At 36.9% G+C, this 18,137-nt stretch overlaps 1 protein-coding gene across 10 annotated transcripts in view; it reads right to left on the bottom strand.

The window, feature by feature from the left end:
* Positions 1-441: 441 nt before the first annotated feature.
* Positions 442-18,137, bottom strand: part of Bap170 (Brahma associated protein 170kD) — a 37,188-nt gene continuing 19,492 nt past the window's right edge. For 5 of the 10 annotated variants that reach the window (XM_074098508.1, XM_074098514.1, XM_074098512.1 and 2 more), the window contains 14 exons: positions 17,132-17,233; positions 16,604-16,687; positions 16,376-16,478; positions 15,868-15,945; positions 15,302-15,399; positions 14,228-14,317; positions 12,372-12,473; positions 9,730-10,197; positions 8,932-9,056; positions 8,137-8,299; positions 7,516-7,662; positions 5,393-5,425; positions 2,426-2,517; positions 442-2,323 (listed from right to left, as the gene is read on the bottom strand). In XM_074098508.1, coding sequence (XP_073954609.1) covers positions 2,221-2,323; positions 2,426-2,517; positions 5,393-5,425; positions 7,516-7,662; positions 8,137-8,299; positions 8,932-9,056; positions 9,730-10,197; positions 12,372-12,473; positions 14,228-14,317; positions 15,302-15,399; positions 15,868-15,945; positions 16,376-16,478; positions 16,604-16,687; positions 17,132-17,233 — 1,788 coding nt within the window. In that variant the 3' untranslated portion in view covers positions 442-2,220. The remainder of the gene's footprint in view (positions 2,324-2,425; positions 2,518-5,392; positions 5,426-7,515; positions 7,663-8,136; positions 8,300-8,931; positions 9,057-9,729; positions 10,198-12,371; positions 12,474-14,227; positions 14,318-15,301; positions 15,400-15,867; positions 15,946-16,375; positions 16,479-16,603; positions 16,688-17,131; positions 17,234-18,137) is intronic. The other 5 variants (XM_074098513.1, XM_074098516.1, XM_074098515.1 and 2 more) reach the window with 5 other exon arrangements.

The following is an 18,137-nucleotide window of genomic DNA, read 5'->3' as shown; positions in this document are numbered from 1 at the left end:
TGACATATTATTCCGTCATAATGTATCTGTTACACAGTTGAAAAAGGTAACATGTGCTTGCAACGTGTAAATGAATGTATTTGAAAACTGAGGCTGTATTGCCTAAACGTTTCTGGTGCTCGCGAGCGTTACAAACGTTAGGCAATACGGCCTCAGGTCAACCTTTTTATTCCTCCACTGTACCACGGAGAGGAGAGATATCATATCGTCAACGTACCAGCCTGTGTACCTACTGGGCCGTAGTTCCCACGAGCTGAGTGCAGATTGAGAACTTCACACACACCATTAAAAAGCTTCGCAAGTTTGTGCAAGTTTCCTCACGATGTTTTCATTCAAAGCTCTTGGTAAATTTCTAACGGAAACAAACAACGGTACTTACGGACAGATATAGATATACATAAACTACTAAAAAGGAATCCTGCGAATCAAAAACCATAAAAGTCATGTTACAATTATTTATTTTCAACTAAGTTATTCTCCATTTACATCTTAAATGTTACACATGTCATCACACGTTAAATGCTTAGAAACTAAATTTACTCTTATTCTTCTAACAATACTTTACAGAATATTTCAATTATACTAATAGTACTTACAGATTATTCGCTTTTGTTTAATTGCAAGTGCCTTCCTTCCTTACTTACTTATTACAACTAAGTCTTTTAGTACTCCCAGTAGTTCCTTTGGTTTCTTTTTTTTCATCCAAACAATTCTCCTTCTTTGTACTGAGAAAGGAACTACAGCGATTAATCCCAATAAAGGAACTGGCCAAGGAACTTTAGCAAATAACCCATTAGCGCTTGGATTTTTCAGCTGCTATCACCTTTTCATTCGTAATCATAAAATACCTAAATAAAGAAATAGTGACAAGAAAAGAAATAACGTTGAATTCAACAGCGTAATTTGGCAGTGAATTTATAAATATTAAGTAATAAGTTTTACTTCTAATATAGAGCATAAACACGAGTAAGATCATTTCAAAGAAATCTCTTAAGCATCACAATCAAAGCAAACAAAGAAAAGACAAATAAAAGAAAGTAGGCAGCGAAATTTTAACATTCAGTTCCACTTTACATTTTCGTTAGAAATGACAATTTAAAATTAGTACATTACTGCAGAGGCCATGAAGTAAGGGATTGATGGACGAGTTCGGGGAGACGAGGCCGGATAAAACGAGTCCAGCAATCCCTGTTCTGGCCGAGGCTTGTATAGTGCTTTTCTCAAACAATGTGAGGAAATACTTCATCCATCCATCCATCCATGTATCCATCCATGCATCCATCCATGCATCCATCCATCCATCCATCCATCCATCCGTCCGTCCGTCCGTCCGTCCGTCCGTCCGTCCGTCCGTCCGTCCATCCGTCCATCCGTCTAACCATCCATCCATCCAACCATCCATCCATCCATGCATCGCATCGCATCGAAATATCGCAAATGCTTACAGAGTAGTGGTGGTTGGCTGTCTGTAATTTTTCCTTTGTCAGTTTAATGTTAGTAAGCAAATTTAAAAAGTTAGAGCAGCGGACAATAATGGATTTTCATACATACTTCATGGACTAGGCCAAGAAGTTATGTAGGGAGGTGGTAGGGAGCCATAAATGAGAAACTTCATGCCTCCATTTCGTGACATTAACGCATACATTTCCGAGCATGTTTGAGAAAAAACAATTTATACGGTTAAACAGGAGATAGGCTGGTCATTATTAAACTGGTTACCAATTTACTGGATATCAGTTCAAAATCGACTCGACTTGACCAACCACACTTGATAGTAGTAAGCCTTAGAAAAACCACGTCCCTGCGTGTTCAAAATTAAATTATGCAAACTTTTGACTCTTTCTCTCACTGAATGAAATCGAAAGAAACATACACTTAGGCTCCGTTTTCACCAGAGATGTGCTGTGCGAGGTGAGGTAATGAAGCGTTTCTATTGGTTCATGAAAAACACATTCCTCGCGAGACATCCTCGCACACCACTGGTGTAAACGGAGCCTACAGCTAGTTTGCTAATGTCGAAACAAAAGATCAGTTTTATTATTTATTCTCATTTGAATTTGCGGTAGAATGCTTTATACTTATTTTATAATCTAAACAGAGATAGATACATTTTGCATCTTTCAAACGTCAACCAATAAGATTCCATCCTACAGCCATTCATAGAAAGGCTTTTGAGATTATGCTTAGTCTTAGACGGGGGCTCGCGGCCCGTTACGTTTCTCAAATGTTGTTCATGTCGTATAACACTTGAGCGATGGTGCGGGACGCCTCCACGCTGCTTAGGGCGATGGTCGCCAGGTGGGCCTCATAGGAACGGAGTTGACTGTGAACAAGGATTATATGAATATAGAAAGTTTACAATCATGCTGGTGCTGGAATCATGAACCAAGTGAGAATAAATAGGTAGCGGTCATTTTAAACTTACCGTCGCCCAGTATTGGAGTAGATGACGATATTTCTCAAAATAAGAGCAGCGGTCAACCGGATGCTTTTCGTGACAGGCCCCTCGTTCTCGTCCTGTCAAACAATGACAGTTGTCATAGTAAACTTGGTAAGCAATGGATCGCATTCATATTTTGTTTATTAATGATAGCGTGCAATACAAACAACACAAAGCCAAAGGCACAAACTATTGCGATCAAAGACGTCAATTAACTGTAGTGTTATCATATGACTAGCTGAACAACTGAAAGTATGTGTGGGACCATGCTAGCTGACACGGTTTGCGCGGATCGGGTGGACGCCTTTTAAAAAATAGTATGTACAGAGCTAACGGAGTTTACCTGCACCCGCACCCGCAGGCGTGCGCCCACTCGACGACCGGATGGCTAAGTGGTCTCTAACCTGACTACGAAGCTTGAGGTCCCAGGTTCGAATCCCGGCCGGTGCAGATATTTGTATGAATAATACGAATGTTTGTTCTCGGGTCTTGGATGTTTAATATGTATTTATCTATATAAGTATATTTATCCGTTACCTAGTGTCCATAGCTTTGTTTAGTTTGGGACTAGGTCAATTGGTGTCAAGTGTCCCATGATATTTATTTTATTTATTTTTTATTTTATTTTACTCCGTGCAGCCGCGCTAGCTAGCGCAAGCCCTAACAGGCGCGTGGAGATATTAAGATGCGTGCGATTTTCTCGCGCTGTTGAAAGGGTACATTTTCATAGAGGCGGAGTAGACATCAATCTCTCACATTAATTTAAATTCACATCTCTCACCGCCTCATGATAAAGTGATAGTTGGTCACACTTACTCCAGGACTAAATAATAATCTTGTACACAGTCGGCCAAAGAAGTGGTCTGACATGCTTTGTATTAAGTCGGGTACTCGGATAAGTCGGGTGAGAGAGTATTATGAATTTTCAGTGCTTTGTATTTCGAAGCAGAATGGTGGTGGTTTTTGAACTCTAGTTTTATGGTTCCTTGCGGGCAGTGACTAAAGAGCGTTTATACCTGCTGAGCTGGCAACGTTGCATTTTTGTTACTTTTTCTCGATTATTCCATAAAAATTGAATGAAAATTAATAATGTTGTCTGATAGAACACTTCTTAATATAGAAGTTAATGTGTTTACTGGAATAATTATTCGTTATACTTTTTTTTTTTTAAACCGGTAATAAACATTTAAACATGAAACTACCGTGAGTATAATTAACCCGGCTCCGAAGACGAAACGGATTAGCCCGGTCGAGCTAAACTCGATTTAAGACGTGAGTTTCCAGGTGAATAAACGTTTTTAAGGAATATAAAAGTCTATCACGAATAATTATTGGAGTAGACACATTAACTTATATTAAGAATTGTTTTATCAGAAAACATTTTAAATTTTCATTCAATTTTTATGGAATAATCGAGAAAAACTAAAAATGCAACGTTGCCAGCTCAGCAGGTATAAACGCTCTTAAGGGGTACAGGTGTAGCGCAGTATGTACTGGGCAACAAAGGTTATTAAACAACAAACACATTTGTACTCGCGTAGTAACAATGTGCTACTAACGATATCGCTATCGGTAACCCAATGAGGTGCATTGTGTGATCGCAACTTTGACATTTCATTGTGAAACGTTTCACAATGTTCTTTTTCGCACTGCAAATGGCGGGAATTCAAAGAAACAAAAAAACTTCAACCATTCTATTTTATAGATTAATTAAGATATGTTTACATAAACAATTATTGAATAATGAAGACTTACATAACGGACAATGAATGAATTTTACAGTTATTATTAAATTTTAATATTTCAACATTATTTAATTTGGCTGTATTCGAAAAAGTTCCCGAAAAGGTTGTAATTAGTGAAAAAAAAAACGTTTAAAAATAGCGGGATTTGTTTTGCTTTTGCACGGAAATCTTGAAAATTGAAAGAAATAAAAGAGTTAATCATTATTTAAACGACTTTTTATCTGTGAGAATGTATGACTTTGGTGAATTAAGTGATACAGAAATTATGACCAGCCGGCAATGTGAGAAGTAATTTGCTACCTTTAAAATCGAAAAAATCATTTATTATCCGTTATGTTAGTATTCATTATTTATTAATTGTTTATGTTTGAGCTCGTAGAAAAAGTAATGTATGCAACTATTCATAATCAGCCATCGAGACACTCATGCGTATCTAAACTCGCACTCGTGTCTCAATGACCCTTATTATGACACAGTTGCATAAAATACTATTATGCATCGATGGAGTTATAATTTTAAAAAATATTAGCATTGACAACAGCAACACTTTGATTAGTTAGGAATTTGTATGAAAATTGAAAGACCACTTATTTGACATACTGTAGGTACGCATAGAATACTCGTATACGACTAACCATTGACGTCTATGAGTTTAGCAGTAAGTTATAAAATATACAATACCGTTGGGGGCATTTTTTTATTTGAGATAGGTATAATAACTTCACACAAATAATATAATACAAATAATATATTTTAAAAAAAACAATCGAGGATTGTATAAGAATAAACAAAACTGGCCAAAGCTTTCATTCTTGTTGCTTGATTGGCTGTATTTTATAAACCGTAACCCAAATAAATAAATGGCCCCTAAATGTTCAACACAAATAAAAGAGCAATAAAAATAACCATGGACATAAACTGTGATGACTCATTTAATGGACCAAACAATGAGCAAGGACAAACAAAAGATACAACAGGTAATGACAATTCAATACACGCAATAATGAACTATACGATGAACTAATATAGACAAAACTAAATATTGATGGAAATGAAAAAAAAAGTATAATTATAATCCGTTCAGAATTTTCTTATACCAAAGGTCATTGACTTTTATTATAAATTCGGAACGGTATATAATCCTAATGCACGATGATAGTGACAAACGGACAAACACAAACGCACAAGTGTTAATGTGAGTGCTCACCAGTTGCTCCGGCGTGCGACTGACCGCTCGGTGCTGGACGGAAACGGACAAGTTACGGTTACGTTAGTGACGTCACGAGCCGGGCAGGGCCGTAGCCAACGGGTCAATGGACTATTATACGGGTTGTTGTTGATTTGCACTCTTCAATTGCAAGTGCAGGTAGTTCGAAAAACTCGCGCGGCTAAAGGAACGTAATGATACCCCACACTTCGAAGAGATAATTTTAGCGAATACCGTCGTTATTGAGTACATGGTGTTGTAATATTAATTATAGGTCAATGAACTTTTGAAACATTTAACATTGTATAAACTATTATAACTGTCAGATCGTTTTTTGGTTGGTTCTTATTACAATGTAACAATGATTGGCTATACAATAAAAATAAGTTACCTACTAGTTTTTTGTATGAAATTTTTAACCACCTTCAAAAAGTTTTCAATTAAACAAACATAATAATAATAATAAAATGAAAAATAAGTTTAATAGTAACCACTAATTTTCAAAGTCCAATCTAGTTTTTTTAATCCATTTAATAGTTATTCATATTTGAAAAGAAACCTGTACGTGGCAGAATTTTACGATATTTGACGTTGCTTGTATTAAGCAGCGGTGTGGAAATGCAAAAAAAACGTGACGCTTACGGCACGTCACGGCGATTCCGTGCCGTCACCGTTATTTAAGCAGCGGTGTGGTCGCTACTTTGATCATAAATATCTGTTAAAAATAAGGAAGACACGAGCGGATGAAGCTTAATTTTTTTTTATAGAAAGACTAAATTTAGTACGGTCTTTCTATGGTCGTCGTGTCGCATGACGTCACTTGTCTAATTAACAATTTCAAACGTCCATATTTTCATATCTTTTAAGATATTCAAAAATTCTTCTACTAATAATGCTTGCATATTCCCTGATCCATATGAATTGATCCCCAAATACTTTTAAGTGTAAAGTTTAAATTAAAATCTAGGAACATAAACCCTTTTTGGCTGCGACCCTGTCAACTCATCCGATTCATGTCATGACATAAGCATAATCTATTATAAGGTTGTTTACGCATAAGCGGTGCAGCTTGGACGATACAAAAAGTAAGCCATTTATATTTTTAGGTGCCCTGTTTTTTGTAATTTAAATAAATCTAAATCTTATCTTAGGTTATGTATAATGTTATATATAAGTGTATATACTGGACTGCACATTTACATTCCCTCCTGAGTCCTAACTTTATTTAACAGACGTAGTTACTTAAGACCTAGACGTCGGTCACTAGCTTTGTTATTTTGGATATTATTTCAACATATAAGAAAGAAAAAGAAAGAAAGAAAAGTTTATTTTGGCTCCAAAAAGTACCACCTAAAACTAAGACTAGAACTAGCACTAAAACTATGTTACTAGGTGACACGGCAGGATACCAAAAAGGGTCTCCACTCAGCATGTGTTGCCGCACATTATGTGCAGTAACGCTGGTTTTCTGTGGAGCCCAAACGTATAACGTTTTAAACTTTCGCGATTTTCACTCATAATCAAAATACCAGCAACGGGACTTATCACGCTAAAACACACGAGTAATATTGACAAATAAAAATGACCAACTGCGGGTAGTTCGCGATACGAGTGCCGGTACTCTTTGTGATCAAGTACGGGTAGTTCGAAGGACTCGCGTTGCTAGGCAGACTTGACACCCCACATTTCAGTCTACTCGTGACCACGGCCACTGTAATGTTGCCGAAACGTCGAGGTAAATATTACTCGTGTGTGTTAGCGTAATAAGTCCCGTTGGTGGTATTTTGATTATTATTTCAACATTCTCAAAAAAAAATCACTTTACAATTTGTGCTTCATAAAGTTGATTTTTCTTAGAGTTAATTTGTTCTTTATAAAGTATGCAGAGGCAGAGCTAGAGCGGGAGCCCCTGACAGGTATCCATTTACTTACTATGGGATCCCAAACCTCCTTATAAAATATCAATGTATCTAATTGAAAAAATAAACATTATATTTTAATAAGTGTGAGAAAGGTAAGGAGTGATTTAAAATGAACAAACTTGGTGTTATGTAATTTATAGATGGTCCTCAAAACTGGATTTGGAAATCGGTTTTCTGTCTAAAATCTGACTAGTGACTTACCATGAGCTCCCTAGGATTAAACATGTCAGCAGCATGCTTGTTCAATGCCGCAAGTGCCGCGTTCGGTGGGTATCCGAGCACCACTGGCTTGCTAGCTTCCGATTCTGCGGCAGCATGTCGACGGGAATTGAACAGCGCCTTAAGAGCCTACAAAGAACGGAGTGGATGAGCGGTGACATCGAACAATAGAAGGTATGTAGTGTTGAAATTTTCGAGCATATAAAAAGAGAAGTAAAATGATAGTATATACAGGGTGGGCCTTTAACAGGACCAAGTAATTAAAACATAGATTGCACTCTTCTAACCGAACGACATTAGTTCAGCGACTTTTTAAAATAATTAGTTTTTTTATTTCTATTACACTTTAAAGTTTATTTGAAGGTTTTTGATGTTTGCAGCGAGACAGGCGACGTCAATTGGGCTCTAGGATGTCGTAGATCTAAAGACTCCATTATAAAAAAAAAATCGCTACGCTAATGTCGTTCAGTTTGGCGAGTACGATATAAGTTTTAATTATATGCTCCTGTTAAAGGCCCCACCCGGTATTAATTAGCCGGTTTTTTTCTAATGTAACAAAGATATTCTAGAACGTTCTGGAGAGGTCGGAAAACTATTGGTTACCTGGGGTGAACAGTGCTTATCGGTAAGATGGTTGAGCAGTGCGAATGTACGTCGCGGCACGCGATCGCAGTCCAACCAGAGGCACGGCGTCTCGCCGCTCGCGCCGCCCGTGGCGTGCGCGTGCGCCGCGTGAGCGAACACTTCCGACGCGTTCTGGAACGTTCTGGAACGGGAGGCAAACTCAACATTAGTCTTCGATCACTTGTGGTTATAGCATTACGGTATTTGACAACTCCTGAATTTGCCATATTATTATGATGAAAATATAGATATACAGACGATGTTTAGCGGAAAGAAAATTTAATTCGGTTGAAAATTGGACTTATAGTGATTCCTTGAAAAAAAACTGTATATCTCTCTTTCTAAAACACTTTTCTCCCGCTATGGCGCTACTTAGAAGGTAAGTCTTTCTCTGTTTAATCTTATTCCAATCCTTTATCTTTTATATGTAAAGGTAGCTTAAAAGTTGTTTTTCTGTTCGATAACATACGTCAATGAAACCACGATTTAATTTTCGGGAATTCCCACGGGAATTTTTAAAAATCCCAAAATTTCAATTCAGCTGCTGAATCTAATGTTTTATGTGTGCGAAGCCACGGGTAAACACTAGTGTCCATAAAATAATGGGCTTGTTGTAACTAAGACAAAAACATACCTACTGTTGATGAATTTTAACCACAGAAAACATATAAAAACTCATAGTTTTAAAGAGTTGTCCAGGGGACGTAACCATGGCAACGAGGTACTAGAAAAAGTCGATCGACCCAGATCACGATACTACGATTCTATACTGACTTGCCACATCCTCGCCAATGGCATATCCACGGCGTGTCGTCTTGCGCGGTCTGTGGTTGGGAAGTACCCTGTACAGGAGGCGGCGGTGTCGCGGACGGCTTAGGAGCCGCTGGTGTTTGTGGCTTCTATAACAAAGGTATAATATGGTAATAACAATTTGTTCCCATTTCTAAAGGGGGCAAGATTAATATATCAGCCGTGGATGCAATATGGTGGACATAGGACTCTAGACCATCATCATCATCTCAGCTGTAGGACGTCCACTGTTGGATATAGGCCTCCCCCATAGACCTCCAGTTGCTTCGGTTGGCAGCGGCTTGCATCCACCGTGAAATTTAGATTATTATTTATAAATTTATATTAATATAGAGTAATATAATTTATTGGGTATCACATTACCAGTAAGGATGGAATTACACAAAAGTAGTTATATGTGACGCCATGTTACGGCACAGCAATATGAGATAACTAATTATTGGACACTTTACACAACGACATTTTGAGTACAGATCTGTTCACTCACGAAGGCGCGCCCCTCCACATTTTATAATTATAGTTTTAGTCGTATCCGTACGACAAGACTATGTGTGCGTAGCTCGAACGTGCCCTCAGTCGCAAGAGTACCGTCAGTCACGCACACTGAGACTAAGACAACGTGTAAGTACGAGTTTACTCGTGCATATTGATAATTTTAGCTGTGGAGGGGCGGGCCTTCGTGAGTGAACAGATATGTAGTTACTTAGTTGAAACAAAATTAGATACATACTTAAGAAAAATAATCCATACTTATTTTCTTACCTCAGGTGTCACAGGCTGGTTGACCACCATTTCACGATCACCAATTTTGGTATTGCCCACCATTACGGGTTGCCGCGTAATAACTTGCCTCATTTGAGGCTGCTGCGCTGGCTTCTGTACATTGACGACATTCGATTTGATAACACTCGTCTTGCTATCATCCTGTGCAGTCTGATTGCTGGTCATGGTCTGATTCACTTGCGGCCTCTGCTGTTGTACTACTCTATGCACCCCTTGCTTTATAGGAGTGTTCATTAGAATCTGCTGGTTGCTCGACACAGCGATTATCTGCTGATTGCCCTGTATGATCTGCGGGCCGCTAACTATTTGGCTGCTGTTTGACGTGCTTATAAGCGCCGGTGGTTGCTTCTGTGTAACCACCATCGGTTGATTCACTATTTGCGCCTTGTGCGGTTGCGGTTGCGTCGTTATGATTGGTTGCTGGCTTGCTGTCAATTGAGGGACGTTCTGTGGAAGTCATTTATTTATTTTATAAATTGAAATATGAACAATAAAAGTGCTGATAACCTTGAGCATTCACTTGTAACATAACATCGAGAATTGGCCGTTTTTAAATGTGTCTAACTGAACGACGAGCAGACCTAAGCAGAGCCAAACATTGATACAAATACTTACACGTTTGTTCTAGAGCCCGCTCTAGTAAATGCTCCTCAAAAATTTTATTATTCGGGTAAGGCTCACGAGCGTTTTGCAAGCCCGTTCCAGTGTGTTTTGAATATTGATGCATACGAAAGATGACCCGTTTCTACTAATACAAGGATGATTACTCACTTAAAAAGTGAAACTACTTGTATCAGAAGTTGACGCAAATAGTTATCGTATGAATATTCATAACACACTGGAACGGGCGGGAAAAACGCTCGTGAGCGTTACCCATTCATGACGTCGGACGGATGCCCGGCAAAAACCTCGAAGCTTTACCTTCGTTTCGCTTGAGTGCTCGCTAGAATGCTCGCTTTTTGCGAGGTTTTACCTGTAACGTAACATTCGCTAGAATGCTCATTACAAGTAAATGCTCAAGTTTATCAGCATCTTAAAGAAATAGTTGAATCAATACCCCACAGAGCCGCGAATTACATATTAGTACTACGTAACAGATTCGACATTCGCATTCCAAAATCCCTATAAATATCCACCTCTACTAGCAAAACCACCGCAGACGGTATAAGCAGCAGTCACACAGTACATTTTGGAGTGCCAACTACCGAAGAGGATAGAATCATTGCGCGTCAACGACTGCGTTGAGGAGATAGTCTACTAAATAGAGTGACAGAGCACTGACAGAACTTCGTTACGAGTTACAATCGAAACACTACTAACAATCGCATGCAGTGCACCCGTGGACAAACTGGTTTGCGCCGGTGGACAATTTTTGCCAAACACGCAGTCGCAAATAGGGATTATTGAAGCACTTGCTTCTCTTCGTAATTTGGCCGTCTAATGCTATTCCACATTATAATGAAAATATTTACTAGGAGTATGTATAATACGGCAAAATTAAGAACAATGAGGAGTGGCTCAACAATTCCGGTTTGCGATGGTACATATCCTGTCTTGTAAAAGTATAGCTATGAAGCTTTACATCTCTGTGGAGTATTTAGTCATGTGGTAAAAACTACAAAGCATTGAATGACCACTGCCTTATGAATGTTTTAACATATACTAGTATCATGCTACTACTATCTTCTATCTTCTAGTTTTCAATTCGACATCGATAAATGATACAAAAACTGAGCAAAACCTGTGGCTCTAATTGTCAGTTTACGCTCTGTTTTGATATAACTACATCGACATCGAATAAGGCACTAGAGTTTTCATTTCGTTGTTATGCCCAAGCGATTGCAATTTCCCAACACCATATAATACTGATTGAAAAAATACTAATCTTACAGCCTCTATTTTCAGCCTAGCTAAGTTTTTTTTATTCTTAACAAACTTAAGCTCAATGGTGATTTTTATTGACTGTACTTGCATTATCATCCAATCAGCGTACACATACCATACTATGAAATCCGACCGACTTCTGCAAGTGGGTCGAACGAAATAGGCCAGTGACCTAAAAAAATCTAATCAGTCGGTCAATTAGACTGTCAGAAAATGTTTGACATGTATTTTTTCTTTTGTCAATAATTAAAAATTTTGAAGACATATACAAAATCTTCGACTTGACTCTAATTTTAATTTTTTGAGATTTTAACGAATCTAATTCCATATCTTTTCTTAGTTAAAGTTCCGCGTGACATTACGCCGTGCGCCACGGCGTGATGGTTAACTTTGCGCTTTATCGTTGACATTTTTTGCTTGATTGACAAAAGAAAAAATACGTCTCCAATGTTTTCTAATAATATAACTAACCGACTAAATTGTTTTTTTTTTACCCAAGATACCTACTACCCAATTCACTTGCAATATTTAAAATGGACAACAAATTTATCATCTACTGTTTTCATGCATTTTTCAACTAACTTTTTTTTTCACTTTGTAAACAAACAATGCTACTATCTTTTATGCTTGTTCATTACGTTTTCACATCTTTGCCTTTCAGCTTTGAGACGATATGAAGTCGACGAACACATTCTACAACAACCAGCCAAGCAGTGCATAATATGTACATTATAAACCTGAGCTAAAGCGGTCTTAACGACCGTGATAGGCTGAGATGTGCTCACTAGCGTTGGCTGACTGACTATCACCCTCTGTGTAGACTGTATCACTCCTGAGTTCTGCACAAACACTTATAGGTTAAGCTTGGTTTACACGAGCTTAGTAGCTAATGCTTAGTACTTGTCACTTACACTTGTCAGATGTGTGTAAACACATATTGCACAAGTGTTAAGTATTAGTGCAACTGCAAGTGCCAGTGAAGCCGGTCCTGTTTACTTAGCAACAAGTGCCTACCCCCATCTAAAATCTACTCATACTTGTCACTTGTGTGTGAATCATGTCAAGTGAAAAGTGCCTAAAAACATTTCTTAAAACGTGTCGACTGCGGTAATCCAGGGCGCTGTCTTGTAACTACTAATACTATTCTCTAACACCAATGTGTGTGTAGACGGCTACTTGTCACTTATCACTCTGCAGACAAGTCCCTGATCACTTACACTAATGACAAGTACTAAGCTCGTGTAAACCTAGCATTAGGCGTTGCAATGTGGTTAGCGTCAAAAGTAGCTATATGCTTAGTTATGTTCGGCAACCTAGTTTTTCAACTTTCGTTATTTTCATTTCGTGATTGAATACTAAAGCCGTACTTATCACGCTAGTAATATTTACCTCCACCTTTCGACCACATTGCAGTGTGGCCACGAGTTTCTTTCACGAGACCAGATTCACAGGACTTCGTTTAAAACTAGTGGTAACAGAAGACGTGGGGCCAGACCAGCAAAGTATTTATAGCGTAACGCTACTTTTGACACTGATAACTTACCTCTTCTGGTAAATAATTGTGAAATGCCGTGGTAAAGCACACAGCTAATTAGTTTTATGTAAATGTCAAACATTCGTTGCCTTCGTAGCAATAAACAAAATAACTAAAAAATTGCTAGCACTTATGAAATTATTCTTAGTTCGTCTAGACATTGATACATTGGTTAGCATAGTGCGTGCATGACTGATGCGCTATGGCATTGCAGGCAGAGAGTGTTTAACATTAATATGAAACAATTGGCAACGTTTTATTTTTTAAAGTATTTTAACAATAAAACACTCGATACTCTGACACGAACTATTTTAAAATAATTAAAAAAAAATAACATTACCAATTGAAAGTGAATATAAGCGATGATTATATGTTACGAACACAAAATATCAACAGCACTTAAGAGTCTCTTTCTAAATCGTATAAAAAGAAAGAGATGAAGGATAAAGTTAAACAAAAGGGGGTGTGAGTAGTGCACAGCAATGGCGAAGGATTACCTATATTAGACGAAAACCGAAGCAACGAAACTGAAGTGAAAGATGTGTATTGTTTACAAATGAAATGAGCGTATACCAAAATGAAAATATTTTACAGTTAAATGAGAATTAATGAGTGATTATTGTATGGGCGGTTCATCTGATTTAATGTACACAAGGGGGTGCTGAGTATAAACTCTGGAGTTTTTTGTCGCTGTCACTAATTTGAAACATTAAAAATTGTCACGTGTACGTTTACTGCGACGAAATATTACAGTCCAGTTAATTTTGAACTTGAATGTAATCTACACGAATGCGCTGCGTGCCAAATGTTGGCTATAAGATACATGATGTCATAGTCATCATTATCATCAGGCAGAGCTAAATTATTTGCTGTTCTCAGACATTTTAGTATGTTTTTTTTTAAATGACGCCGGCGATTTATTTTAAACAGCTGTTCTCATTTTAAATTTTTACAATGAACCATCCCATACAACTGAATGATAGCGAAACAAATTAATGTGAAAAAGAAACGATATTAGTATTTTAGTGACAAAAGCTACAGCTCTTAGACGTTCGTAACCTGAATTATTTGCTGTTGCGTTATCGCCTCTGTGGCCTGGGTTATTAGGCTGTTTAACGTCGCCTCGTCCAGTCCGCCAGGGTTGTTAACCTTTTACGTAAAGTGTAAATTAAGGACTAATATTTCGACACTCATGTGAAAAGGTCGCATCTCAAATCAATATTCAAACTAAACAGAACCTTTACGTTATCTGAATAAAGATCACTTAGTAAGATTATCGATTTTAATATACGAGCTTTTTTGAAGTGGTGACGGATTGTTAAAAGTTACCTCTAAAGCATTTTTTAACAATACGGTATTTGACAACTCCTGGATTTGTCATATTATTATGAAAATATAGATAAACGGACAACGTTTAACGAAGAGAAAAAATAATTCGGTTGAAAAATGGATTTATAATGTTTTTTTTTTATCTATATTTCTGTCTCTTTCTAAAACGCTTTCCTCTATGCAGCAAGTATGACGCTACTTGCATGCGACTTCATGCAAGTATGTGTTTCTCTGTCAAATCTTAAACTCTGTTATATGTAAACTTAGCTTAAAAATTGTTTTTTTTTTTACATACATTGTCAATCTTTAATTTATACAATAAATAAAAAATAGTCAAATACCGTATTTAGGAGCAAATTTAAGAATGGTCCAAGTGATACGTATCCGATAGATTGATTAAATAAATACATATTAAATGATATTTTTATATAAATACGTACATCTTGGCATAAGAACCACATCACAGATTATAAAGTTAAAAAAGTATACAAAAGTGTTATTTGCTCCGGAACTCGAAGTTCGTATCATACCGTTCTTCTTAATCTCCAAAAAATATTATTAGCGTGAACGGGACGGCACGATAAAAAGTTCGATTATCAAACAAGAATGAGACTAGATAAGATAATGGGATAAAGATTATTACAATTTAGCTGTAATCTTTGTAATTTTTTGTATACGTCTTCTTGGTTCTTACGCCACGATATTCATCAGACGCGGTTTCGATCAATTGGACCAGTTATTTACAAATTTTGAATTCTATTTTAAATCTGCATGTTGTTTTATGTAAGTTTGTATAAAACATACCGTTAGAGTGAGAGGACCACCTCCTGTGGGCCCCTGAACTATAATAATAGTTTTCTGCATCATGTTTCCTGGTATATTCTGTGTTATGTAGCTAAGACCTGTAAAAGTATTATTTCATCGTGTTACTAAATAAACCGTAAAAATTTAATAAGTAAATTATTAAAACGGAACTGGAGTTAGCATAGATGTTTAACAGACGTGTAATACCTATTTTAAGAGTCTTTGTCGTTCCGTAAAAATTTACATGTACATATTCTGGGTAGTTTACTCTTTAATTTTACTGAAATTTGATTTTTTTTTTTTGCTGTAAGTCATACAGTGATACCACGGTTTTTTTAAATATTGTAAATGGACTCTTTATAAGGGACCATTTAACCCCCTTTAAGATGTACGGGTACTTTTGAAACACCGTGTATATGATTGATTTAAATATAACTAAATGAGCCAATCGCAAGCAAGACTGCAACGTCAAGCAGACCTCTCGATACCTACTAACGCCATCTAGCGGTATTTCGCCTGTCAGGAAACCCTCATTAATTTTTTAGTGGTCATGTTAAATTATTTACCTTGCGAGGTGCCGGGGGTAGCAATGATTTGCATGGGTTGTTGCACAAACTGTGCAGGCGATGATGTCATGGTTTTTTCTGCAAACAATGCTTAGTGTGAGTATTATTAAGTACATTCTGTTTCCCGTTAGTCATTAATTACGTCCTTCAATGTGTCTAGAACGAAAATAAGTTTCTGTTGAAAATTTCGTTAAAATCTTTTTTGCTGACTGTACTTTTTGTTCACTGTACTTGCATTATCATCCAATATATCGTCGCTACTTTGAAAAAAGCTGGTATCTCAAAATCGATGATCTTTCCGATTGAACTTAATGAACATTGCTTTAAGGGTCAAATTTGCTGACGTATTGATTTGAGGTACGAGATTTTTTCAAAGTAGTGACGATATGTGTACTAAGTTTCAAGTCAATACGACCACTGGAAGTGGATTAAAATTAACTTGTAAGATTTGACCCAAAAGAAAACAAAAACAACAGGGTAAAATAAATAAACCCTTATAATAAGTTACCTTGAAGAATGAGTTGTCCAGATTGCGAAGTTAAGATATTCTGTACATCCATAGGCTGTACCTGTAACATTGGTTGCTGAACTTGCAACGTAGGTTGCTGCATCTAAGACAAAATATCGAAAGAATCAATAATTTGAGTTTGAATTTATTAAAGTTTGAGCGTATTTAGTGCTAAAGTTAAAAAAAAAAAAAAAAAAAAAAAGAGCAATATAATGGATTATTGAATACCTGCAACGTCTGAGCTTGCATTTGTATAGTCGGTTGCTGAACTTGCAGAGTTGGTTGCTGCACTTGCATCGTGGGTTGTTGTACCTGCATCAGAACAATATTTCAAAGATCACACTGAAAGAAAAGACACGAGTTCGACTCCCACTAGAGAGACCTGTACTTACAAATTTACAAACGCTAAATTTTAAAAGAAAGAACCATGCCCTCCTATTCATTTACATACAATTCACAAGGCCAACTTTTTGTGCACCTTTGTGATAGACAGATAGATAGATAGAAACTTTAATCCTCATAACAAAATAACGTGGCTCTATACACGTTTGTGCGATAGAGTTTTTAAAACCAAGTTCGATCTAGCAAGCCGTATTAGGGCTCACGCTAGGAAAGAAATTAAAAAAAAATTTACGTACGTAAATTGAATAAAATAAATAGTTATATCGTTTAAGTCAGAATTGCCATCATCGAAAATGAAGTATATAAAGGTATATCTTTAGTGATGCTCAGTTATTAAAATATACTTATGCTAACTTGTAAAATGGGTTCTTGAATAATAACCGAAGCGTTGTCATTACTGGTGCCTACTATCATGGGTTGTTGTATTACATCGACGGATTCTTGTTTCGGCGGCACCTGTACATAATAATCGATTAATATATATATACTAGCTTTTGCCCGCGGCTCCGCCCGCATGATATTCGGTTATCGCGCGCTGTTCCCTCGGGAAATGTGCATTTTTCCGGGATAAAAAGTAGCCTATGTCACTCTCGGGCCTATAAACTATCTCTATGCCAAAAACCACGTCGATCCGTCGCTTCGTTACGGCGTGAAAGACGGACAAACATACGCACACACACACACTTTCGCATTTATAATATTAGTATGGATATATATATTGAAAATGATAGACTAATAAAATGTAGCAGGGTTCATACAATTTTTTAGTCTCTGAGTGCATTTGGAAACGTATTTTTTTTTAAAAGCTGTTTTTGAAAATAGAAATTATAAGTAGGAATCTATTCCAATATGTTAAACTGAAAATTTCTTTGGAATAAACATATTTCAAAAAGTACTCATTTTTTATATGTAATTCAGTATCACCAATAGAACAAATGAATAAGAACATTCTAAAATTTTAAGTATTAGAAAAATTAATTAAAAATATTTAAGTACTTTTAACGATACGTCAAAATAGAGTACTTATACTTATAATGTAAAGCCAGCCACAGAACTACAAATTGTTCCGTAAGAACAGTAGAAACCAGGTTAGACAGCCGTTCCTATCGACGATACTGTAGATTACTTGATGACAGGGCCTTCTTAACGACCCAGGTCGGTAGGTATGCGATGCGTGGTACATTATGTAATGCATTCTTGCCCTCTAGGTAGAACCTAGATTCTAAATAGCTGTTCTAGGTAGAACCGGTAGGGGTTACATATTTGAATATCGAAAGTTAAAATACCTACGGGTAAAATGTCGATGTTCAAAATATCGACTGTATCGAAATATCGAAAATTAAAATAACGAAAGTTTATA

This window comes from Choristoneura fumiferana, chromosome 15 (genome assembly GCF_025370935.1).
Source record: "Choristoneura fumiferana chromosome 15, NRCan_CFum_1, whole genome shotgun sequence".
Classification (NCBI taxonomy): Eukaryota; Metazoa; Arthropoda; class Insecta; order Lepidoptera; family Tortricidae; genus Choristoneura; species Choristoneura fumiferana.
The sequence above is the reverse complement of the archived record's forward strand: the minus strand, read 5'-3'. Positions and strand labels throughout refer to the sequence as shown.